Source organism: Psammomys obesus, unplaced genomic scaffold, assembly GCF_907164565.1.
Source record: "Psammomys obesus unplaced genomic scaffold, mPsaObe1.curated_primary_1811, whole genome shotgun sequence".
Classification (NCBI taxonomy): domain Eukaryota; kingdom Metazoa; phylum Chordata; class Mammalia; order Rodentia; family Muridae; genus Psammomys; species Psammomys obesus.
The window spans coordinates 3,144,444-3,169,773 of record NW_026596158.1 but is presented as its reverse complement, the minus strand read 5'-3'; the positions used below and the strand labels follow the sequence as shown (position 1 = coordinate 3,169,773).

The following is a 25,330-nucleotide window of genomic DNA, read 5'->3' as shown; positions in this document are numbered from 1 at the left end:
CCATCATCACCTCCGCCATCATCAACTCCACCATCATCATCTCCACTATCATCACCTCCGCCATCATCACCACCGCCATCATCATCTCCAACGCCTCTACTGTCTTTATCTCCATCTCCATGGCCACTACATCTTCACCCCAGTCCCTCTGTACCTCAACCCTTTCAACCCCTCTCTGCTCCTGTGGTCCTCTTCCGGTAGGAAATGCATCCAGCAGAGCAATGCTCACAGAGTCTTCCTCTAGAGCCAGGCCGTGCTCCCCACAGCCACTGTCAGCACTGGGACTCACGCCCCAGCCCCTGTACACACACTGCACACTGCCCTTGGAGAGCTGCCTGGCGCCGTATCAGAAGGGCTGTCTGTGTGTTGTACTCAGTGGCTTTGTCTATGTGGCTCGGCCTAGCACGGCCACCCCGTGGGGACAAGTCTGCATGCCCAGGGACACCTTCCGGCAGAGTGCGTAAGCCTCTCCGCTGCCTTGAGCCTTCTGCCTGCCCTGACCACGGCTCCCCATCCTCTAGCAGGCCTGCGCAGAGGTGTCAGACTCCCAAGGCACCTCCCAGTGCCACCCACCCTCTCCTGGCACCTGTCATACACCATCTCACCACACTGGCAAGAGTTCACCTGAATCCCCAGCCCCCCTATCCGCCTCTCAGGGCTGTCTTTGTCCTATGGCCCCTCTTGCTTGCTGCGCTTCATAGTGTTTATGTCCAGGTTGGCAGAACCCGCCTGTCTCTAGAGAGAAGGAACCGTAACCTGGCAAACACCTACAGCGCCCAGAGACACACCCATGCATTAGTTCAGACTTGGTGGAAAACGATACACAGTATTTCCTACTGAAAGTGCAGAGATTAAGGGTCTCTGCAGAGCTCCTCTGTATATACCAGTTTGGTTGTTTGGGGGTTCAAGTAACCATAAACATCATTAAAACAAAACCAAATGAGTCGGCTCTTTAGAATGTGTCGCTGAAAATTCCAGGCTAGAGATCAGGCATGGTTTGATCAAGGTGCTAATTTGGTTTCTCTTTGGTCTGTGGTCTTCTGTAATATTAAGTTTGTCCTCAAGTTGGTATTTCTTATTTTGGGGGGAGTGGTGGGACCCCAGGCCATTGCACCCTCAGGTTGGCTTTTCTTACGGTGGAAAAAGGACCAACCCTCAGCTGGGGGGCCAAAATCCGAATCTTTTGTTTTCGCTTTGGTTATGTGAACAAATTGCTGTGGCCAGGAGGAGGTCATCTCCCCAGCTTCCCTGCTTGCTCATTGCAAGGAGAGAGAGTAAACCTGCAGGCAGTGTCTTCCTCTTCCAAAAACCAGAATTTCTCGTTACCGTCTTCAAAGAATGTGACCGCCCTGGAAGTCCTCGCGCAGACCTGGGACTTTTGTCCAGGACGCACAGGGCTGGATGCTTTCCTCCCCCCAGGGGCCCTGCCCACAAGGGCTTCTTTGTTGGCTGTTGAAAACCCCTGCAGCCCCACCCCTCCCACTCCACCCCCTTCCAGGAAGGGGACCAGCTTCCAGAATTAGTCACGCTGTCTGTGTCCCACACAACGGGCTCCATTGAAGCCAAAGGGCAGCCCTGCAGGGGATGGGCTATTATTATCCCAGACGAACAAAAGGGGAAACTGAGGACCAGAGTGGCAGTGGGGGTCTGATCCCCGCTGCCTGGCTGTGAGTTCTTCCCCTCTCCACACTGTTGTCTCCGAGGTGCCTGGCTTCAGGCAGATGGGGGCCTGAATTGTGTGCTGTGGGGTCTGGGACACAGTAATTCGCAAGTGTGGTTCTCAGCTGCCCAGGAAATAACTTCTGAGCCTCATCAAGTACCTATGCTCTCTCTGTATGAGGCAGGCAGCAGCTCGGGATACAGCCAAATCTTTCCTCAGCCCCTTCCAGAAGGGAGAGAGACACAGTTAATACCCAGACAGGAAGTGCTGTCTTAAGTAGAAATGGGGTTTCAACGAGCTGGGGGAGATGGCTCAGTTATGGGGACCTGAGCTTCATCCTCAGCACTCATAAACAAAAACACCAACAAACCAAACCAAACCAAACCACCACCACCAAGACTAGGAGAGATGACTAAGTGGTTAAGAACACGCGGGGCTCTTGCAGAGAACCCAGCATCTATGTCAGGTGACTCACAACCGCTTAACTCCTGTCCCCGGGGACCTGAGACCCCAGTGGGCGCTTGCATTCATAAATACATTTATACACCAGGCACACATACCCATAAGTTAAACGATAGAGCCCAGCCTGAGGTGCACATTCTTAATCCCGGCGTTCTGGAGGCAGAGGCAGGAGGCCCTCCCTAAGTCCAAGCCTGCAAAGTCTGCAGAGTGAGCGTTATAATAGGTAAATTACATGCCACGCAACAGGGCAGGGGAGGGAGGGAGGGAAGGGGATAAAGTCTGAGTGAACCATGAGAGAGACAGTCAGTGCAGAAGAGCATAGGAGAGAAGAGAGTGCGGGGGGGGGGGGGGAGGGGGGCCGGCAGAAAAGGGGGGGGGGGCGGGCCCAGGGAGGTGAGGGATGGGGGTATCTTTTATCCCGGCCCCTGGCAGCAGGAGGTGATGATGTGATGATGTCAGAGGTTGCTAAGCAACCTAGAGGCAGGCTGGCGGGGCTGCCTGTATGCTGACAGCGAGACTCAGTCAGAAAACAAAACAAAACAACAACAGCAGCAGCACAACCCGGGCTGGAGAGATAGCTCAGTGGTTAAGGGCACCGGCTGCTCTTCCAGAGGACCCTGGTTCAATCCCCAGCTCCCACACGTGGCTCACCGGTAACTCCAGCTCTAGAGAATATCCTTGGGCGCTGGACACACATGACGCACAGATATATGCAAGCAAACTATACATATATACACACACACAGAGGGGAAAAAATCTAAAACGAACAACAGCAACAACAAAATAAAATAAATCTTAACAAAATCAAAAGCGCTGCCTGTGGCCTGGGCTGTTTCCTCCCTCGCTCTCTCTTTGCTGCCAGACCTCCGCTCCCGGGAAGGGCCTGTCCCAGTCAGCGCTGCCCTATCGCCAAAGTGTCCCCAACGTGGCTGAAGTCGACATCTGATGACGACATGAAGGAACAGACTTACAAACTGGCCAAGAAAGGCCTGACTCCCTCCCAGATAGGCGTGACCCTGAGGGACTCCCATGGCGAGGCTAAGGTCCGTTTGTGACTGGTAGTAACGTCTTGAGCATCCTTAAGCCCAAAGGCCTTGCCCCTGACCTCCCTGAGGAGCTCTACCGTTGGATTAAGACAGCCGCTGCTGTCAGAAAGCATCTTGAGAGAAACAGAAAGGCCAAGGATGCTAAATTCCACTTGATTCTGATAAAGAGCAGAATTCACCGGTTGGCTGGTTACTATAAGACTAAGCGGGTCCTCCCACACAACTGGAAATACGAGTCATCACGGCCTCTGCTCTAGTGGCAGAAATTCTCCTGTATACACCAGCAATAAAATCACTTTGAATAAAAAAATAAAAAATAAAAAGCTAGACAGGTTGGAGTGATGGCTCAGTGGTTAAGAGCTCTTCCAAAGGACCTAGGTTCAACTCCCAGCACCCACATGGCAGCTCACACTCTCTGTAACGCCAGTTCTAAGGGATCTGACACCTTCACACTAATATACATAAAATAAAGTTAAATAAATTATTTCTAAAAAAGCTAGACATGGTGTTCCGGTCTAGGGGTCTTGATTTGGTTTGTTTCTTCTGCCAGTTAAAGACTTAAAAGGCATCAGAAACCTCAGGCTCCGAGTCAGCTGTGGAGAAATCATGAACACAGCAGAATCAGCAGCTGAAGAGAGAGGAAACGCGCAGGCAGCCAGCACTCAGGGAGAAAGCCCCTCCACGTAGTAGCTTCTCTCTCGGGCCTGGGGATTGTTAAGTGTGAAGAAGTCAGCTATCTTAGAAGTTCATCGTCTTCATTATTAGCTGCTTTTCTTATCTGTCTGCTTCTGTGTGACTCCTAGGTTCTCGGTGTGCACCTGACAAAGCTCCTGAGGAAGACCCAGCCGATATTGACCTCTGTTGTACACACACACACACACACGCACACGCACACGCACACGCACACGCATGCCCCAGTACCACCTGAGTGGAGTCCAGGAAGATGAAGATGAGGGAGGGGCAGAATGTTGGAAAGATGCTTCGTGGACCAGCAGAGGTCCTGAGCTGCCAGCACGTGGGAGGAACAGCAGATCGGCAGAACAGCCTGGTGAATTAGTGGAGACCATGAATCCAGCGGTGATGAGGGGTCGGTGAGGACTTACTTTTAGCTGAGGGGGGGTGTCTCTGGGACCTGACTCCACAGTACAGTTGATGAAAGAGTACCAGACCTGGGCTGCAGACCAGGGGAGCAGGCAGAGGCTGCTGTGACGCTGGGGCTGGGGGTGACAGCGACATTGGAGACAAAAGCCTGCTGCTTCAGGGACACTCTTCTGGGCAATGTGCCCCTTCTCTGACTCTGCTGTTGGGGTGGGGAGGCGCTCAGGGAAAAATGGTTATACTCCGTTGTTCTTTGTCATTCCACGGCATACGTGAGACCTGAGTCTCACCCTTCCTCTGTGGGGTGACTTGGCCGCAGGTCACACGTCACCAATTCACAGCTAGCCCAAGAGCCGTAAGGCACTGGGACCATCCCTTGAAAATGCAAGTCAGCAAGGACAGGGCGTGCCTCCCTCTGGCACGCTCAGGGCTCGGGTTTATCCTCTGGGATCAGAGCAGGAGGCTCCGGAGTGGCTGAGGGTGCTGGGCCCAGGCCACCAACAGGCAGCAGAGGTGCCAGCCAGGCCCCTCGGGCTACACACTCACTGTCCACAGCCTCAGGCCCTGGGCACACAGACAAGGGGTTAAGTCAGGACAGGGAGAGTTTGTAGCCAGGGATCACTCACTGGCTGGGAACTGATCCTCGGGCAAAGAGTCTGAGGCATGATGGGAGAGCAGGAGAGGACAGAGGCTTTTATCTAGGGCGAAATCAATAGTAAGATGTTTAATATAGAGAGATGTATTTAATATATAGATCACACATAAATACGATTCCCTGCCCTCAAACAAACTCTGTTTAATTTTTAGGTTACTCTAGTCATCTTCTAAAAATGTGTTGATGTTTATTTAGTGTGTGCATGTATGTGTCTGTGTGTGTGAGTGTATGCGTCTATTGTGTATGAGGGACTATATATGTGTGCATGAATGTGTGGATATCTATGTGTGTATCTGTGTGAGCATATGTCTCTGTGTGTGTATGTCTATTGTGTGTGAGTGTGTGGATATCTATGTGTGTATCTGGGTGAGCATATGTCTCTGTGTGTGTGAGTGTGTGTGTCCTGTGGGAGCCAGATGATAACTTTCAGTAGTCACTTCTCTCTTTCCACCGTGTGGGGCCAGGGTTTGAACCCTGGGAGCCATCTTACAGGCCCAGGTTGTCCCAGCTTAAACATCTTCCTTGTTTTCACACAGTGTGCTAGTCTTGTGATTAATTGTTTTGTGTTAGGGATGGGCCTCCTCTTCCTCTACTTCCTTCTCCTCCTCCTCCAAAGAGGCCAAAAACAAAGCCTCTCCTGATGAGGACACTGCCCTGTTCTGCAGAAAACAGCTACACTCCTGATGCCTCCCTAATAGAAGGAAGTGAAGACAGCCAGGCTCCACTTTGGAGAGCCCCCTTCACCCCCTCCACTGTTTAAACAATGACAGTCCCCCCCCCAAACTAAAGTAACTTGTTTTTACAACCCCCCCCTTTTTTTTCCTTTTTTTTTGGAGACAGGGTCTCATTACGTAGCCCAGTTACCCTGGGAATTACTGTGTAGGCCAGGCTAGTCTCAAACTCACAAAGATCCACCAGCCTCAGTGCTGGCATGGTTGGTTGTAGCCTGTCTCCACACCCAGCCCCCAGCTTCCTACGTGTTTGCCTTTCTGCCCTGTGGGTCCTGGGTAATGGCTGGGCATGAGAGGTGCTTATCAATCAGCTAGAACTCTTTAACTCAGCACACACCCCCCATTTCTCTGCCTGCAGCTAGCAATGGCCAACCAAAGGCCTCAAGAGGGAAATGTCCTGGTTCACTTCCACCCTTCCCTCTCTCTCCCCCAGCCTGTAAGTGGGTGGCAGGCTTTGGCTTTTACACCAGAAACCCCTGCAAAGGACCGCACCGCCCCATAAAGTCTTTGCTGTAGTCCTAGCATCTATCTCCCTTTGTCTGTCTGTCCTCCTTGTCGCCTTTACAGGAAGATTTGCTTATGTGTGTGTGTGTGTGTGTGTGTGTGTGTGTGTGTGTGTGTGTGTGTGTTTTATATTTATATATTGAAGGCGTGCCGCAGTGCACTCGCAGAGACCAGAGGGCAGCTTGCTGGAATCTGTTCTCATTGTTCATCGTGTGGGGCCTACGGATCAAACTCAGCTCGTCAGGCTTGGCAGCAGTCGCCTCTACTCAGGCAGCGATCTTGCCTGATCTGTCTGTTTTTGGTTTTGTTTTGTTTTTGAGACACGGTTTCAGTATGTAACACAGGCCGGCCTTGAATGCCTGATCTTCCTGTCTCAGCCTCCCTCATGCTAGGATAACACACCTACACAGGCCATTTTGCTCAGCCCCAGGCATTTTTGTCCGTTAACTTGCCAAAGCCTTTGGGGGTGGGAGGAGGAAGCCCATATTATTTCCATCTTTCTCGTCCCTGTGGGCAGCCATGCCCTGATTTCCAGGGCTCCAGTGACATCCTGTGGGGAGGACTTGGCTGCACAGACATCCCCAAAGATGCACCTGTCAGGAGCCAGCCTGGAGCTAGAACAATCCTCAGTGAAAACCAAGGACAGATGGGACCCTGTCACCCTGGGGACACAGGCCTCACTCCAACTGTTTCTGCCAGGGCACGCTTGGGTCTAGTTCAACCAGGCTTTCCAGGAGAGGCAGGAAAAGAGCTAGCGGTGTTGGAACAGCCTGGGCTTTAAACGTTACCAAATGTCTTACTCCACTTTCTGTGGCCCTAGCAGAGTTCCTGAGGCTGGGTCACGTAGAATTAACTGTAGGCTGGAGAATCCAAGAGTGTGTGCCAGCCTCAGGCAAGGCCTTCTCATCACCCCGTGGCAGAAGATAGGAGGGTATCTAGAGCAACCTACCAGTCCGGCAGTGGGGGTGCACACCTTTAATCCCAGCACTCAGGAGGCAGAGGCGAGGGGATCTCTGAGTCTGAGGCCAGCCTGGTCTACAGCTCCAAAACAGCCAGGGCTACACAGTGAAACCTTGTTTTGATGCAAACAAACAATGCCCCCCCCCCCAAAAAAAAAACAAAAAACAAAAAACAAAAAACAGCCTACTAGTCAGACTAGTGGGAACTAACCCTTGCCCAGGGCCTCACATTGACTCACCCATCAGGCTCTCACAGGCCTGTTGGGGTGGGCTGGCTCCATCCTCATTTCTCAGCGGGGGAGATCACACTGGTATCCTCCCCGCCCCTCCCCCACCCAAGGGCGGGTGTGCTACATTCTACCCCAGACACAGACACATTTCCTTTGTTTGAGTCAAGCAGCAGTAGGATGCACACCTGTGGTCCCAGCATTTGGGAGGCAGAGGCAAGAGGATCATGAGTTCGAGGCCAACCTGGTCTACAGAGTGAGTTCTAGGACAGCCAGGGCTACACAGAGAAACCCTGTCTTGAAAAGGCCAAAAAGTAAATAAAAATGGAAAAAGCCAGCATCTTAGGAAACCTGAAGAGGGCTAGAGGGGTGGCTTGGATGGTGAGGACACCCACACAGACCGGAGGACCCAAGGTCATCTCTCCTGGGGTTCCTACTCCTTAATAAAGGACTTTTAAGACGGGCTCAAAGGGAAGTTGGAGGGCGATTTTATTAAAGGGAAGCCACCTTCCCGCCTCCCAAAGGGCAGGGAGGTGAGGAGGAGGATGAGAGAAAACCTCCTCTGTCACAATGGAGGTCTGTATGCAGCTGCGCAGCAGAGGAGGTCGGGGGAGCTCCAGAGAAGAGCAAACCCCAAGAGTGCTAGGATCCTTGGTGGCTGCAGGACAGAAAATGACAGCAGGAGAGGAAAAGGCACGCTTCTGGGGGAGGGACTCAGAAAACCCGTTGGGCTGCCTTGGTACAAGCTGAAAGTTGTTGTGAGGGATAAGCATGTTATCGGATTGAGGGGATAATTATTCTTCCCATCTCCTTAGCGTGGCTTTCGTGAATCGGCTTCCCAGGGATGATCCGGCCAGGTGATTGACAGGCCCAGCCAGATTAACTCTTAAGAGAGTTGTCCTGGTTAACTTTAACTCAACTCAGCTGCTACCTAGAGTCACCTGAGAAGGGAGGACTGGGTGAGCAATTGCCTGGCTAAGACTGAGCTGTGGGCCTGTCTGTGAGGGGGAATCGTCCTGACTGTTTAACGTTGCATGAGGACTCCGCCCACCGTGGGTGACATTCTTCCCTGGGCAGGTGACCATGGTTGTTTAAGAAAGCTAGATAAGCACGAGACTGAGTGAGCTGAGCAGAGGTCCCCCATGATTTCTGCTTCAAGTTCCTGCCTTGACTTCCCTCAGTGCTGGACTGTGAACTGAAATAACCTGTTTGCTCCCCTAAGCCGCTTTTGGTCAGGGTGACAGCAACAAAGCAAGCTGGAGCCGGGTGGTGGTGGCACACGCCCTCAATCCCAGCACTCGGGAGGCAGAGGCGGGCAGAGCTCTGAGTTCCAGGCCTGCCTGGCCTATGACATGAATTCCAGGGCAGTCAGGGCTACACAGGAAAAAAATGAAAAAGAAAAGAAAAAAAAGCAAGCTAGGAGGGAGGACACAGAGCAGAACGTTGTGTCTCCACCCAAGGCCAGAGGTAGATTCCATTCTTTTGACCAGGAGGACACAGCTTTCCCTTAATAGGCTTGGAAAGAGCCTTTGCTCCACCCCCGTGGCCTCCGAGGCTGTTTCTCTGATTCCCATGGCTTGGACTCTGCTTTCTTGCATTGCATTCCTGAAAATGTGATGCTCAGACACCGCCTGGATTCTTTTTTTTTTTTTTTTTTTTTTTTCCCCATTGAGTAAGAGAAATTAACTCTGAGAAATCAGAGTCTGTCCCAGGCTCCACAGGTTGCTTTGGGTCAACTGACCTCCAAAAGGCAGCATGAGGGTGCTGGTCAGGTGACTGAGCAGCTGGGTGCTCTTCCTGCTTTTGCAGGGGCCTGAGTTTTGTTCCTATGGTGGGCAGCCCACAAAGACGAGAAACTGCAGCTCCAGGGCATCCAACGCCCTCTTCTGGCCTCCATGGGCACTGCACACACACACACACACACACACACACACACACACACACACGAATAAAAACGAAATAAAGCAGCAGGAAGGAAAGATACTTCCAGCAACCTTATTGTCTATATTAGCATATGTTATTATAACATATTTGTATATACAGCCATCCCCCTGTGCCTGCAGGGGTGGGTGGGTGGGGATTGTGACGTCTGACCTTTTGACCTTGCAACATGGCCTCTGCTACAAGTGTGTCCGGCAGCACTCATCACTCTCTGGGGTGGACACACTTGCCAGGACAACAACACAGAGTTGTTGCATCTTCACTGAATCCTGCCCTGGAGGCATTTTAAACCTCCAGTAGACACGGCCAGGTTCTGGACAGATACTATAGCATTGTAAATAAGGGACGTGAAGGGTCAAGCATTTGGCTGCGTAAGGGCATCCTGGCAATGTGTGTAGACACGGAACAACGACTGTATGTTCGTTTTAGCTGATTATTTTATTGTACTTAATATTTCAAACAAATTGAGACAGGATCTTGCAACATATCCTGAGCTAAAAAACTAGGACGTGCTGTGTAGCCCAGGCTGGACTCCTGCTCAAATTCTTCTGGCCTCAGCCTCCCAAATGTCAGGATTACAGGTGTGTGCCAGACTGCCCTACCCTTAACAGTTTCAAGCAAGCTTTAAAGAAAGCTTAGCTTATTCTTTTTTTTTTTTTTTTTTTTTTAATCCTGTGTCTTTGTGTGGCTGTGTGCATGTGTGGGAAGGTTCCCTGGGAGGCCAGAGGCATCAGCGCTCCAGGAGTTACGAGCAGTTGTGAGTGATGGGTTTAGCTCACTTAACTGCCAGACCACTTGTCCGGCATTCCCCCCCCCCCCCCGCCCCTAAGCTCTGAAGGAAGATAGCACATCTGAGTATGAGTGGAAGTGGGAATCTCTTCTCTTGTCTTTTTCCGGGTCTCCTCCCCACGTGGGTGTGACTCTCCAGAAATACATTATCTCTGCACAAGCACACACATGCACACACACCTAGTTTTGGTCCCTTGTCAGGGTGCCTAGAGATCTGCTGACACCTGAACGCAGGGTACCACTCACCACAGACAAGACAGTCACTCTCAGCCTGCCGGTTGGCCTCACACTCACCTGGACCCTCAGGAATCTGGGTGAAGAGGTGAAAGACACAGACCCGAGCTTTCCCACAACCCAGCTGCCACTCTCCAATGCATGTAGTTTCTATGGTGTCCAGCAGAGGGAGACACCATCCTACTCTTGGGACCACCAACGGTTTTTGTTTTGTTTTGTTGTCATTTTGTTTTGTTTTGTTTTTTAGCTGTTTTCCCCCAGGGGTATTCAAACTCGTGGCTTGGTGAAGGTGAAAAGATTTCCTGAGCGGACCTGGCCTGCTCTGCACTTCATCCCTGCCCAGACCTCTGCCAGCCCTGTCCTTCCTCTGCTTCTAACTCTCTCTGTGCTTGCCGCTTGGGTACCGCCCTGAGGGAGGGGACTCCTCTCTGGAGAGGCAGGGAACCTTGCCCTAGCTAGGGCCTGGAGCTCAGGAGTTGCCCCAGGAAACACAGGCTAATATGACTAGGTGAGCTACATCAAGGAGGGAGGCCTTGATGGGAAGTGGGGTGTGGGGAGATGCTTTTCCTGACCCTGAAGACCCTTGACCCTAAACTCCCTTTAACTCTCTTCTCCACACCCACAGCAGCAGCCTCTCCCTATCCTGGTGCCCCTGAGGCTCCACCCCACCGCCCCCGCCACAGTGTTGGGGGTCCTCTGGAGTCCAGCTGGTGGCCGAATAGAAGCCACCCCTTTCCTGGCCCTGCCCCTCCCAGTGACCCCAATCCTCTGCCAGCGACTCAATGGTGCCTTGTTCTCCATCCAGCCCCCAGACAAAAGTCCTTCTGTGTGAGAAAGGCAGAATTTGGGGGGAGGGGGCCCCTCCAGCAGGGACCACGCAGGAGCCGGTGCAGACCCCAGGCGGAAGGAGCACCATGAGCAGGGGGGTAGGGAGAGGAGGAGGGCAGGGTGTGGGCTTGCGGAGCACAGGGGCAGTGTGCTTCCTCATCATCGGCAGTGGAGGAAGGCAGCTTTGACATCCACACCCTTGCCATCAGCTCCGCACCTCTGGAAGAAACGTGGAAAGCCAGTGCCACTCTCAGTCTTCTGGGGCCTGGTCCACGAACCCCGAGATCCACAGCTGCCCTGCCCACCCTCCCTCCCTCTACCCACCATCCAAGTGCCTCCTTCCTGTTACAGCATTGGCCATGTCAATACCTTCCTTCTGTTAAGCCGACAGAGGATCCAGGACCAGGACGGAGAGAGAGGGCTTTGACTCCTCCTAAATGCCAGCAGTTCCACCCCCAAACAAAACCTGCAACTGGTGGCGCCCGCTTTTAATCATCTGCCTCCGCAGGCAGAGACAGGTGGCTCCTGAGAAGGTCCAGTCCAACCTGGTCTCCAGCGTGAGTTCCAGGCCAGCCAGGGCTATGTAGCGAGACCTTGTCTCAAACAAACAGAGAAAAATCTCCCTGCCCGCCCCCACCGCAAGTTAAACCAGAGAAGGATCACATGGACAGAGGTTCCGCTTTCTCCCACATCACTCCAAGAGGATGGTCTGTCATGAGGGACCCCAGGACCTTTCCCATTCCGGTCTCCTTTGGCGTTGGTCCCGGCCCACCCTGATCCCCTTCCGATTCACCTGAGCCGACTGAACCTAGAGAATGGGTAGAACTGTCTCTTTAAGGGAGGGATGGAGAGGGGGCGTCCCTTGCCTCAGGGAGACCTGACTTGTGCCTGCCTGCCCAGGTTTGCTCAGGGCGTGGCAGCTGTGCATAAAGGCTGCCCCGGCTTGGCAGCCCGCATTCTGCTCTCTCCCGGAACCACCACTCACAGCCTGTTGAGCTCCTCAGGTGAGCCGCCCTGGGGGCCCTTTCACCCAGAGCCCTTCACCTCTGCTCCCCTACTCTCCCTGACTCTCCTCTGACTGTCCCTACTACAGAGAAACTGGGGTTAAAGACCCTATAACCTTCCAGCTTAAAGATTCTTTTCTGGGGACAGGAGACTACCTTCCCCTGTCAGCTGGCTGCCCCCCATGGCTCGCTTCTATGGGTCTATACAACCTGGGTAACCCACCTGGCATTCATAGTGAGACTGAGGAAGTTTGGGGGGGGGGTTCTGAGTGAATGAGAAGTCTGGGTTTACCAGAGGTACCTGAACTAGGTGAGGGTGTCAGGGCAGACAGGAAGAGATTCCGTAGGGTCATGATTGGGGGTTTCTTGGTGGGTGAGGGCTGGGCATATCTAGAGGAAATAGACAAAGAGTAACTTAGGTGTCCTGGGAGGTGAAGCAGACGGGGTGTGTATCTTGGTGGACAGGTGTTGGGTGGGGCACACGGATGACGAGTGGGTCCCAGGAAAGCAGGGTGATCTGGTTAGGGAAGCTTTAACATAGGACTTGGTCAGGCGACGGGCCGGGACTCATGACCAGGGCTTCCGCAGCAGCATACCCCTGCACCATCTTGGAAGAGGACAGAGTGCAAAAGGCAGGCCAACCACTGTCCCTCACACAGCCAGGAAGAACACGAGGCTGGAGAGCGCCCCGGGCAAAGCTGTTTCTCCCTCTTTTGTGCTGGCTCCCGCTCTGGTTCCCTCCGAAGCGGGCAGGCTCTGTTCAGAAAGCAGCACCGGCAGGACGGGGCAGTGAGGGCAGAGGCAGAGGTGGTTTGGGGCTCCCCTCAGCCCTGCAAATGCCAGGGTCAAGACTGGAGAGTCAGGGCTATGGATGAGACCGATATCCCCCCCCCCCCGCTCCCATCCAGGCTCCCGAATTTGGGGTGGTTTTGTGGAAATGGGGGGTTGTGGGCCTTGGAGGCCTTGGAGGGGGTCTGTAGGGAGAAGTGTAAGAGGAGAGGCCCAGCAGCCATGGTGACGGAGAGTACACCATTAAGATGAATTCAGACATAATGGCTGTGACAGCCATGTGGGATCACGACAGTGCCAGCTTCATCAGGCTGTGAAGATGATATGAGGGCTTCAGGGTCGAGCTGAGAGAAAATGGCCTGCATGGGCTGGGCACGCAGCAGGAGCCAGCTGCCAAGGCTAGTGTGTTTACGTGCACAGGTGACAGAGTATGAGGAGGCAGGCGACCTTAGACCGCAGGCACCAGCTGTGTGTACCTCTAACCACTACTCCAGCTCCCCAAAATGAGCTGGGGCCATAGAGGTCTGGGAAGCAGTCACCAGATCTACTGCAAGAAATATACACTCAATCTAAACTAATGGGTGTGTGTGTGTGTGTGTGTGTGTGTGTGTGTGTGTGTGTGTGATGAGTATTAAATCCAGCGCCTGAGGATCAGGCTAAACAAGCCTCCATTGCTAGACCTCACTGGGGCATTCTAGGCAGGGGCTCTACCACTGAGCCACACCCCAGCCCCTCACTGGGGGGTTCTAGGCAGGGGCTCTATCACTGAGCCACACCCCAGCCCCTCACTGGGGGGTTCTAGGCAGGGGCTCCACCACTGAGCTGCACCCCCCATCCTTTTTTGAAGTTTTTATTTTGTGCCAACATCTCGCTGCACTGTTCGGACTGGCCCGGCACTCTCTGTATCCTCGGTGGGCTTTGAATTAGTGGTTCTCCTGCCTCAGCTTCCCTGGCAGTTTTAGTGACAGGCTGATCGAGTTTTAGTGATGATCGAGATGAACAGGAAAACTGAAGGATCCCCCAGGCCTTTGGGACCGGGCCGAGAGAAACGGAGACGTCTGTGTGAACATGTGGGACACCCCTGCACCATTGGTGGCTGGTGCCACCATCCCCTTCCAAGTGTGTGCTTTGGTGTGGGTGACAAATGTTAGCGCTGAAGGGTGACATTGGGGCTGCTGGGGATTAACAGAGAGGAATCACTGCAAGGTCACTGGCATGTGGTGGGTGGGGACAAGTGTTAGCGCTCGCCATCCTGCTGTGTGTGTGCGTGTGTGTGTGTGTGTGTGTGTGTGTGTGTGTGTGTGTGTGTGTGTGGAAAGGGGCTCTGTGCTGAGAGAACCTCCCTGGAGAACTGGAGAACCGTGGAGTGCAGCCAGGAGCTGGGACAAACCCAGAGGCTGCCCCAGGGTGTGATTCAGGGTGGAGGACAATGGCTCGAGCGGAGCTGGAACTGGGGGGAACGCTCAGTGGGGTGTGAAGGGACAGACCCAGCGGTGAGGCTACAGCCAGGACCCCCTGTGAACACGCCTGCCAGCTTGACATCACTCCCGAATGCACCCACCCAGCAGCCCAGGAAGTCAGCCCAGGCCCCAGCTAGAAGCCGGCAGCGTGTGGGCAGAGCCGGGCAGGCTCCAAGCTGTCTGTGGGAGCCACTCCCGGAACCCGGGCCTCTTGCCACCTGGCTCCTGACACCCCATTCCCCAAAACACCCCAAGGCCCTCTCAGTTCTGGGTTCTGAGCATCTAGCGGGGCATTGTTTAAGTCCTGCTTTCTGGACCAAGCCATCTTGGACATCAACTTTCACCTCCCTCAGTTTCCCCAAAGCTGGATGTGATGGTGCGTACCTGTATTCCTAGCACTTGGAGAGCTGAGGCAGGGGGATGGCAAATTCAAGGCTTGCCTGGGCATGACAAAACACCTTAACCCTAATCCTCCTCTCTCCAAGAAAAAAATTCATTCACGGTAAAACCTGGAGTAAAAACTGTGGGGGAAATGGCCTCTTTGCACATGGAACCTGAGTATACACCCAGCCCCCACTTGACTTTGGGGCTTCTTATCTCCCAGCCCAGTGAGCAGTGGGTTCACAGCCAGCCTTCCTGTGTGTTCCCTGGGCTGTGCTCCCGGTGAGCAGGTGGGACAAAGGCACAGGGCCTTACGTCCTGGCCCCTCTGCTAAGGTCCGGCCTGTTCTCTGGACTCCTCTAGGTCAGCGCTGTGACATGCAAGAGCTGGCTCTGAGCCTCCTGGTCCTCCTAGCAGGTGAGTGGCCGCCAAACTGCTCCTTCTCCTGGGCCTTTCCATGGTGCGGTGACAAGTGCTGTGTGTGTGTGTGTGTGTGTGTGTGTGTGTGTGTGTGTGTGTGAGTGTGCGCGCGCGCATCATGTTTCCACCGGGGAGATGCCGCTTAATCTTCGGTGACACCAAGCAAAAGGCTCAGCCCAGGGTCCAGGGTACCGTTGTGGTGTTATAGCACCCCGTATACTGTTTTCACAGATGGGGAAACTGAGGCATGAGGTACTCAGGTTGCCTGCTGCCATCAGTGCTAGGCTCCCAGGTGCATGTGGGAAAACAGTCACTTAGTCAAGGGGGTTCCTCGAGGCTTAAATGAGCTGTTGAACAGCAGGGAAACAGGGCCTGGGTGGGGCGGGCCCCAAGCACTGTGCCTCGAATATAATTAGGCATTGTTTTTCTCCGTTAGCAGAACTCCGGCCCAGGGGGAAGCCAGGCGAGCTTTCAGCCAGGACTGAATCCTTACCCCTTTGCCGCTGTGGTTCCCTCCTTCCTTTCTCCCTCTTCTTTGTGTGTGCGTGGCTGTGTGTGTTCATGTGTGTTCATGTGTGTGCAGCTGTGCACGAGCATGATGGGTGCTTTTGCATGTGGCAGCCGGAGGACAACTTTGGGTGTTGTGCCTTGGGAGAGAGCCACCTTATTATTATTATTATTATTATTATTATTATTATTATTATTATTATTATTGTTATTATTAATGTGTATGGCTGTTTTACCTGTGCGTATGTGCTCGGTGACTGAAAGCCAGAATAGGGTGTCAGATCCCCTGGATCTGCAGTTACAGAAGTCTGCGAACCATCACGTGGGTGCCGAGAACAGACCCTGGGTCCTCAACCGCTGAACGCCTCTTTTCAGCCACCTCTCCCCACCTTAAACCACTTTTTACTTTACAATTCTTTGGGCACAAGTAGCATTCTATTTGGAAAAGAGGAGTAAGAGTGCATTGAAGTTGCCGGCTGTGAGTCATTCCAAAGGGGAAGGGTCAGCAGAGCTGATAACTGTGGGGCGTGGCTATGGTGGGGCCAGGGAGGTGGGTCATGAGCGGGGTGTGTGTGTGTAGAGGAAACAGTCCTGGGAACACCTGCTGCCTGGAAGAGCAAGGAGGCAGGAGGCGTGGCCCAGCCACCTGTCTGAAAACATCCACTCAGACAGTGGCCGGAAACTACCCGGAATACGATGGAATACGATCTGTTTCCGGTGGCAAAGTACTGGTATGGTTCACAGGTCGGGGTCGGTGGGTGAACCCCAGGTGAGCCCCTGTCCTCAGGAAGGCACATGTCCAGCTGGCACTAGCCGGCAGCTTGATCCTGTGCCCTGTGAGGTGGGCCTGCTTCCCCATGTCTCACGGGCAATAAACCTCCATGGCGCTTTAGTCATCCCTTGTTCCTGCTTGTCCCCCTCAGGCCTGCCTGCTCTGGATGCCAATGACCCTGAAGGTAAGTCAGAGCCCCTCCCTCCATCCCACTTACCCAAGACCCCTGCTGTTGTCGCAGGTTCACCCACGTGTGTCCTTTCTCTTTGCAGATAAAAATAGCCCATTCTACTACGGTAAGCGCGCTGTCCCCTCTTGGAGTCTTCCCCGTCCTACACATTACTTTATGCCAAGAGTCCCACACAACGACAGCTGGCAGTGCACGGTGACCCAGGGGCTGGGACAGGAAAGGGTTTGAACTGGGCCACTGAGCATCCAAGGAGATGAAAGGAATCAGCCTTCAGGGGAAATTCAAGACAGGCACAGACAGGACCTGAGTCCAGTCCACCAGAGACATTAGGTTCAGATAGACCATCAGAAAGCTGATCATGAAAATCCTCCTGGCGAAGGTGGGGAATTCTACCCCAGTCTTCTCCGCTTCCAGCTTCCACCAGGAGCTTTCCCTTGCCCCTTGCTCCCTCCTTCTCCACTGCCCCGACCCCTGCTGGTCCTTCTGCCTGGACCACTCTCTTCCCTGAGTGGCCACCTCTGACTTCCTGCAGATCTCTGGTCCAATGGGGCCTCCTCAGAGAGCCCTTGCTAGAGCACTCTCCCTGGAGACCCACCCCCTTGACCTCCTACCCCCCAGATTGATCCTTTCTAACCCTAGAAGGGCATGAAATACCTTGCTTGCTTGGCTAGGATCGGCAGTGCGTGCACCACAGGGCTGGGGGTTGCTTCTGTCCTTTACCGCTGTCAAGCAAGTGGTGAGAGAGATGGCGAGGAGGGGCCTGAGCTAGCTTTGGGGTCTCCTTGTGTCCCTCTCAGATTGGGAAAGTCTCCGAGTCGGCGGGCTCATCTGCGCAGGGATCCTCTGTGCCCTTGGCATCATAGTCCTTATGAGTGAGTACAGGAGCTTCGGGGAGGGAGGGAGGAAGCAGGGAAGGGACCCCGTGTTCTCTCCTCTGACCGCATCCCTCTCCAACAGGTGGGAGGTGCAAATGCAAGTTCAGCCAGCAGCCCAGGTGAGCTGGGCTCCGGGCATGCCCCAGAAGGCTAAGTCTTGTGCAAGGATGCCAGGTCTGGGTGCTCTGCCCTGAGGTCCTCTAGACTTGTTATTCGTGGGTAATCATCCCTAGAACGCTTTGGTCCCTAGCTCTGTAGAAACCCACAGTGAAAAACCAGCCAGGAAACTGTCTGGGCAAGCCTGGGAACCCTTTCGCCCCGACGGAGAGCACAGACAGGGGAGGGTTTATTTGAACATTATCACTTTTATTTCCCTAGTCACCGTCCAGGAGATGGGCCGCCCCTCATCACACCAGGTATGGCACTCAGGATGGCTGGGGGCGGCGTGTGGGGGTGAGGCAACGGGGGTGGGGGTGCGCCTGCGCTGGGGAGAAGGAGCTGCATAGACTTTTGCAAACCGAGCCCGTTGCCTCTACCAGGCTCTGCTCACAGCTGCTGACGACGGACCAGCTGAAGAGCACAGAATGCCCCGAGCCAGGGTCCTGGCTCTGGAGGAGCGCTGGGACGCCAAGATGGCGGGTCCCATCCCGTCCTGACACCGCCTTGCCTGTGCCTCGCCTCGCCGCTCATGGCAGCAGGCTCTTTGTTCAGTTTTTAAAATAAAATGAGTTTTACGTCACGCTCAGGTGGGCCACAGTGTCCGTGCGCAGCCTAGAGGGTGGCAGCGGGGAGCTCACTATACCGCGAGACCTTCCCATACACCAGCTGTCCCCGTGAGACGTTTGATGCCCCAGGGACCAAATAATAACGGTGGCGGCGCCCCTCCACTGACCCCAGGTTCTCTTGAGACCCCCACCCCCACCCCTCAGGGCCTCCAGAATGATCCCACGTGCCACCCCAGAAAATGCCTAAAGCTTTTCAAGAGGCCAGTCCACAAGACCCTTCCGCCTTGAGCCCACAGGCCGGGCAGGACCGGTGCGCAGGGGCACGCATTGAACTCACTCATACACTTTCCTGCCCCTGTCACGTTCTGGGAAGGGACACCCAGGGCTTTCTGCGGCATTTCTTCACTCATCATTACTGCTTTACTTTTTCTGTGCGTGCGTAAAGGCGGCAAACAAAACAAAACAACAACAACAAAAACCCCCGTCCCCCATCAGCCTCTGGCAGCAGGCATGCGCACAAGCAGCAAAGTACCGAGCCCGGAAAAAACGGCCCAGTAATGGTGACGTCACAGAGATACCTACTCCTCCACGAAAGCCGAGGGCCAAATTGGGTTTGGGTGGAAAGGAACGCTCTCTCTCAGTACTTTATATTGAGCAGGACCAAGGGGGGTGGGGGAGATGTTGAAGGCAGGACTTCCAGAACTCTCGGGGCCCAGCAGATTGCTGTCTTGATTTCTCTAGCCCGACTCCACACTCTGTCCCAGGCTGGGCTCCCAAGTCGCTGTATATGGGAGCATCTCAGCCAAAATGTGGCTTCAGACTGGAAGGCCCCCATATGTAGTCGGGAGCAGAGAGACCGCCTCCATCTGCCCCTAAGGCGCAGATCCAGGCCGATGCCCTTGGCTAGTGGGCTGTATCACACAGGACTGGCTGTGACAGCCAGGAGGCCCGGCCAGGGAGGGTACCCAGATGTCCCAGCATGCCCTCGCCAGCCCCACAACCCCTTCCGGGGTCCTTCCCGGTCTCAGGCACTGAGATCCAACTCACGGTGCTGGTAGATCTGTGTGGGGCCCTTGAAGCACGCCGCGAAGAGGAAGCGTCTTCCAGCTACCGTGAGGTGGGCAAAGGCTCGGGGAGCCACCAAGGCCGGGGGGCCCAGCTCCTGTAGCGGCTCCAGGATCCCTTTATCAGGCTCAAGGCGGAAGACCTGGCTGAAGGCAAAGTCGCTGCCCAGGATGGCCAGCTGGTCGCTGGCAATTAGCAGTGGCTGGAAGACGTGGGAACCTCGAGACGGAAGTTGCTGCAGCAGGCGGAACATGGAGCCGTCCCAGCGCATGACCTGCGGGAATTGGAAGCCAGTGAGGCCCCAGGTCACGAGGCGTCCGGCCTGCCTGTCATCCTCAAGACTCTGGAAGACTGACAAGAGCCTGTAGGTCCTCAGTTTACCCGAAGCTTTTTGTTTTTGTTTTTGTTTTGTGGTTTGTTTTTGAGTCTTGCTAGGCAGGCGTTGGCTGATAGACTGATCTCACACTCGCCGTCTGTCTGCCTCAGCCCCCCTGGTGCAGAGATGACAGGCCTGTGTGTCACCAACGCTACACCCTGCGGCTTTCTTAACTTGTAGATAATAGCACGTGTCTGTTCAGAGCAAGGCGCCGTTCTAGACCTTTCTCCCTGGAATAACTGATGGGGGTGGGGGCTTGTCCTTGACTGCACCTCACTCTGAAAGGATAGTCCTGGAGGCCGTGAGCAGGGCCTGACCCCAGCCCGACCTCGAGGGTGTTGGGTCCCAAGAGGAAGGGTGTGGACAGAGGCAACTGTCATCCCGGAATGTTCTAGACTTACAGAGCCAAGCTTAGCAGCGTAGAATCAGGATCTTGGAGCAGCTGTGTATTGCCAGCACAGGGCTGAGGCAGGGAAATCATGAGGTTGGGGCTAGCCTGGACTACATACTAAAGACCCTTTATGAGTCTCTGCTTCGTAAAACCAAGGCCTGTAGCTCAGCAGGCAAGCTCTTAGACTTCACCAGAGAAGGCTGGGAGGGTGGCTCAGCACAAGAGCTTATACCTGGAATTCAGCAGAAAGGGGATAGGGGCGTGGCTTAGCGGGGCTTGCTTGCCCAGGATTCATCAGGGATTGGTTGTGGGTGAGGCTTCCAGCCTCCTGTCCAATGAGGGTCAGCGTACGTGACCAGGCCTGGCTTCCACTCACTGCCCGCCTGCCCTCCAGCCTCACCATGGAATCCCCGATGTGTCGTGTCAGGCACAGGAACACGTCTCCACCGGCCTGAAAGTGTTTCGTGGCATAGACGTCCTCCGCCTCCGGGATGTCTGTGCGCCTCTCGAAGTGGCCTCCAACCCAGTGAAAGAGCACAGGCCTCTGGGAGGCCGAAGCGAGCAGCAGGTGCGGCCGTCCGTCCAGCTCCAGGGCCTCGGCGTCCGTGTCGCGGTGCCAGGCGTGCAGGCTCTGGCGTGGGTAGAAGCCAGGCCCGTCGCGGCACAGCAGCGTGGTGCTGCCGGCCTTGGAGGAGTCAGCCACCACGAAGCAGGGCTGCCCATCCAACCAGAGCTGCTCGGCGTCGTTGGGCCGCAGTAGGCGTTGCGGGGCTAGGACCTGCATTGGGGTCAGGCGCAGGTCGGGGCTGGGCCGAGACCACAGCTGCGAGCCCCCCCACAGGCGGGCGGCCAGGATGAAGAGGCGGGGGCCCAGCACCAGGGGCTTGCAGGACACCACAGAGGGCGCTGTAGGGAGAGGGGGCACAGTCAGGCTCAGTGGCGGCCCGGGGACAGGAGGGAAGGGGCCGGGACAGGAGAGTAGCTCACCAGATAGCTCTTCCTCAGGCTGGAAGCGCTGCAGGCTGTAATCCCAGCCCAGGATAAGGCAACGGCCAGCAAAGGGCTGTGCCAGGACCATGTAAGGTTCCCCCTGATAGGAGAAGGGCTCCACGCTCAGGGCCGACTCCCCAACAGTCTGGAGCCAGGACAGTTCTAGGGGCAGCAAGAGAGTCAGGGGTGTTTTGGGGGACAGGACGGGAGACCTCATTGCTGAGCCTGGGTTAGCACATCTTTGAAATGAGATTTCATAGCGTTTACCATAGAGGGACCTATAGAGTGGAACCTTTCCATCTACAGATGGGTTAACTCTCAGACACTCGAACGTCTTTCTTTTCAAAGCTGTGTGGCGTCAGCAAATAGTCCAGCATTAGCCAGATGTTGTGGCAAATGCTTGTGATCGAAGCCTTGGGAAGCTGAGGCAGGAGGATCTCTGTTTGCTGGTCAGCCTGGGCTACACCGTGTGACCCTGTCTCAAAAACACAAAACAAAGCAAACAGCATGTTTAGTTACTCAGTTAGCTTTACACCGGAAGCCCTGCGTGTTTCACTCTGAACACCATGAGAACCTGAGGGTAAGTGGCCCAGGCAGCCAGCTCTCCAATGACATTCATTCTCCAGCTGGAGCTGAGCGCAGAAAACAAGCCTGTCAGCCCAGCTGCAAAGGAGAATGAGGCCTGAGGATGGGAAGTTTAAAGCCATATGGAAGACAAGAGTTCAGGATAGTCTAGGTAACTTAATGGAGATGCTGTCTAAAATAAGAAAGTTAAATGAGGCCAAGATGTATGCAGCTCCATAGTAAATCCCCTGCCTGGAATCCCCCAGTGAGGGGCTGGGTGTGGCTCAGTGGTAGAGCTCCTGCCTAGAATCCCCCAGTGAGGGGCTGGGGTGTGGCTCAGTGGTAGAGCTCCTCCCTAGAATCCCCCAGTGAGGGGCTGGGGTGTGGCTCAGTGGATGACCCCCTGCCTAGAATCCCCCAGTGAAGGGTTGGGGGACGTGGCTCAGTGGTAGAATGCTTATCTAACATGTAGAAGACATGTTTATCTAACATGTTTAATCCCTAGGAACACACACACTCCTTTTTTCATGTAGCAGGGAGATGACCGTCAGGCAGTCTAGCCAGAAGGTTCCCCTACTAACACACTCCCCAGATATCACCATCAGTGTCACAACAGACAGTGTGATGTTCGCCTAGCTGTGCGAACGTGACTTGTTCTGGACCTCGTCTCTTTCACCTCCTTTTTTGCACCTGAAAGCACACACAGAGGTCACAGCCCGGCCGGAACCATGAGAACAAAGGCAGCAACCAGGGCGAACCTCACCCCCACAGACAGCTCATCTGGTTCCATTTGTGTTTATTTGTGGGGCTGCATGCAGGACACGTGTGGAGGTCAGAGGGCAAGTGGGAGCTGGTTCTCTCCTTCCATCAGGTGGGTTCTGGGTACTGAACCCAATTCATCAGGTTGGTGTCACGCGCTCTTAACCACTGAGCCAGCTCACCAGCCCAAGAAATTCCTAGGGTTTTTGTTTTGTTGTTCTTGGTTGGTTGTTTGGTTGGTCTTTCCAGACAGGGTTTCTCGTGTAGCCTTGGGGCTATACTGGAACTCACTTTGTAGACTAGGCTGGCCTCGAACGCACAGAGACTCACCTTCCTCTGCCTCCTGAGTGCTGGGATTTAAGGTGTGTGCCACCACCAGGGACATTTACACAAAAGGAATCTCCTTTTGTTTGGGCTTTTTGAGATACCTCACACTGGCCTCACAATCCTCCATCCTCCCCGCCCCCTCTCCAGTGCTGGGATTACAAGTCTGTACCACCATGCCCTGCAGAATCTTTTAAAAAATGACCTTTAAATCATGAGCATTCCTGGGCTTGAGATGGCTCAGGGGGTACGGGCGCTTGGCAGCATGTCTGAGGGAGCTGAGCTCAGCCCCAGAACCCATGCGGTGCAACCCACGGTGGCTCCCACTTGTCCTCTGAGCTCTGCACAGCTGCCATGGTACAAATGCACATGAACACACACACAACACACACACGTTAAAATGTAAAAGAGAACTGTTGCTTGCTGTTTGAGCCCTTGGCTTCCTGGTCCAGGCTCTGGGCTCCCTACTCTCAGACTCTGCCTGAGCCTCCCAGCCCTGTCCCCACCCTCTGCCTGTGCCTCCCCATTTTTAAAGGGCTCCTGCTGGACTGTTTGGGTTGCCTGACTTTTACTTAACAGTAGCCTCGGAGGATTGCTGCAAGCTTGGGGCAAGCTTGGGCTCCATAGTGAGGAGCTGTCTTAGAAAATAAAAATAGCCACGAGCAAGGGCTGAGGAGATCGATGGCTTCGTGTGCGCGCTGTCCTTGGAGAGAATGGGTTCCCAGCAGGACAGTGTACAACTGCCTGTAACTCCAGTTCCAGGGGCTCTAACACCTCTGGCCTCTGAGCACATCTGCACCAAATGTACACACACACACACACACACACACACACACACACACACACACACACACCAGTGATAATAGTAATAGTATAATAGCCTCTTGTCCCAGGACTGGTACAAAAGCTTTGCAGAAAGCAAGCGTGGTGGTTCATGCTTGCAAGCCCAGCACACAGCGGCTGGAGGAGACAAGGGGATCACAAGTTCAGTGCCAGCCTTGCCTGTGAGTTGAGACCCTGTCAAAAAGAAGAGAAAAATACTGCACAGCCCTGACTCCTCACGGAGGTCTGGGACTACTGTTTATGTCCCTGTCTCCCGGAGTGAGGAAACTGAGGCGCAGGGAGGTTGTGTCCTCAACTCCGTGCTCCTGACACACCCCACCCTCGCCACCTCCTGCCTTGTGAGGACCTGTTGGAAGCCTTCACCTGTGGCTCTGCACTTGAACTTCTTAGGGTCCAGGTGACTGAGTTGCATTTGGCTAAGGGAGGAGGGGCCCGCACAGGCCCCCATGCCCACACTGGCATTCACCGTAGGCGCCCACCGCAGCAGCCAAAGAACTCGGCAGTCACATTGGAACAGGTTCCCACGGAGGTCCCTGGGGCGAGAGAGAAGCCGGGGGTGGGGGGGAGCTGACCCAATTTCCGTGGTCTAGAGTCACCTCTGCAGGGGAGGATCTAAGATGGCACCCTCAGATGAGAGCAAAGGGTAGCAGACTCATCCTTGCGGCTGGCATGCTACCCCAGGCAGCCCAGGACTCCCTCCCTAAAAGCCCTCCCCAGCCCCACCCCCACCCCCCTGAGACTGAGCTCACACATGAGTCAGAGTCTCCAGGCCTCGGAACAGGAATCTGGGGAGAGCCTCCAGGTGGTTGTTAGCCAGGCTTCTGATGGAGCAGGAGGAGAAAGAGTGTGAGCCTCGGCCAGGAGACGCCATGGCCCTGAGGGCGAGGCGGGCTGCCTATGACGGAGGGGCCGGGCTGTGGAGATACACACAGGTGAGTGAGTGAGCGGAGTCCTCTCAGGGCGTTCTTGGAGATGGAGCCGATCTTGTTGTCCTCGATGAAGCTGTGGAGAGAGGGTGCGGTGAGGGGGAGGCCAGGCCCTTGGAAGCCCCTGGAAGGGTTGCTTCCTCCTCCGTCAGCGTGAACGATCACAGGGAAACCGCTCTTCACCAGGGCTGCTCTTAAAGTTGCCGGGGTCTTCGCTCTATGGTCATTGTCAGGCTCATAAACATGGCCGCCATCACCACCACCACCACCCTGGTTCCGTTGGCACCAGTGCTGTCAACACTACTGCTGGTATCCCCGACTCAGTACCAATAAATGCCGTTAACCCTGGCATCATGCTCAGCTTAATCATCTCCACCACCTCCCATCAACACCTATTACCAAATCCAACACCACCAACAAAGGTAGTGTCCCCAAACACCTCTGTGATCAGAACCAAGGCTGCTGTCACGGCGCCAGCACCGCCACCATTGTTAGAAACCTCAGCTGGCACCGACAACATCGCCGCCACCATTAACATTCACACTGTCACCACCACCATGACTTTCATGAATGCCGGCATCGTCATCACTGGTAGACCCAGAGCCAACAACGCTGTGAAAGCTGACAACAGGGATGGGACATGGCTCTGCAGGTAAAGGTCTGATAACACAAGTGTGATCTCTGGGACCCATGTGGTGGAAGAAGAAGATATGCTTTTGCAAATTGTCCTCTGACTTCTATATGTGGGCTATGAGGGGCTGGGGTGTGGCTCAGTGGTCGATCCCCTGACTAGAATCCCCCAGTGAGGGACTGGAGTGTGGCTCAGTGGTAGAGC

At 54.6% G+C, this 25,330-nt stretch overlaps 2 protein-coding genes across 5 annotated transcripts in view; one reads left to right on the top strand and one right to left on the bottom strand.

The window, feature by feature from the left end:
* The first annotated feature begins 12,034 nt into the window (after positions 1–12,034).
* On the top strand, positions 12,035–18,271 carry Fxyd3 (FXYD domain containing ion transport regulator 3). The gene is made up of 8 exons (XM_055594661.1): positions 12,035–12,138; positions 15,132–15,185; positions 16,619–16,651; positions 16,740–16,763; positions 17,455–17,529; positions 17,615–17,651; positions 17,911–17,948; positions 18,072–18,271. Exons 2-8 carry the CDS (start codon positions 15,146–15,148, stop codon positions 18,089–18,091), a joined length of 267 nt encoding a protein of 88 aa, XP_055450636.1. The 5' UTR covers positions 12,035–12,138; positions 15,132–15,145; the 3' UTR covers positions 18,092–18,271.
* Positions 18,272–18,314: 43 nt separating this feature from the next.
* Positions 18,315–25,330, bottom strand: part of Lgi4 (leucine rich repeat LGI family member 4) — a 26,444-nt gene continuing 19,428 nt past the window's right edge. For 2 of the 4 annotated variants that reach the window (XM_055594651.1, XM_055594649.1), the window contains exons 4-9: positions 24,500–24,571; positions 24,319–24,390; positions 23,933–24,102; positions 21,077–21,241; positions 20,490–20,995; positions 18,315–19,596 (exon numbers count right to left, since the gene is read on the bottom strand). In XM_055594651.1, the coding sequence (XP_055450626.1) occupies positions 19,282–19,596; positions 20,490–20,995; positions 21,077–21,241; positions 23,933–24,102; positions 24,319–24,390; positions 24,500–24,571 (1,300 nt within the window). In that variant the 3' untranslated portion in view covers positions 18,315–19,281. Of the gene's footprint in view, positions 19,597–20,111; positions 20,322–20,489; positions 20,996–21,076; positions 21,242–23,932; positions 24,103–24,318; positions 24,391–24,499; positions 24,572–25,330 lie in introns of those variants that run through there. The other 2 variants (XM_055594652.1, XM_055594650.1) reach the window with 2 other exon arrangements.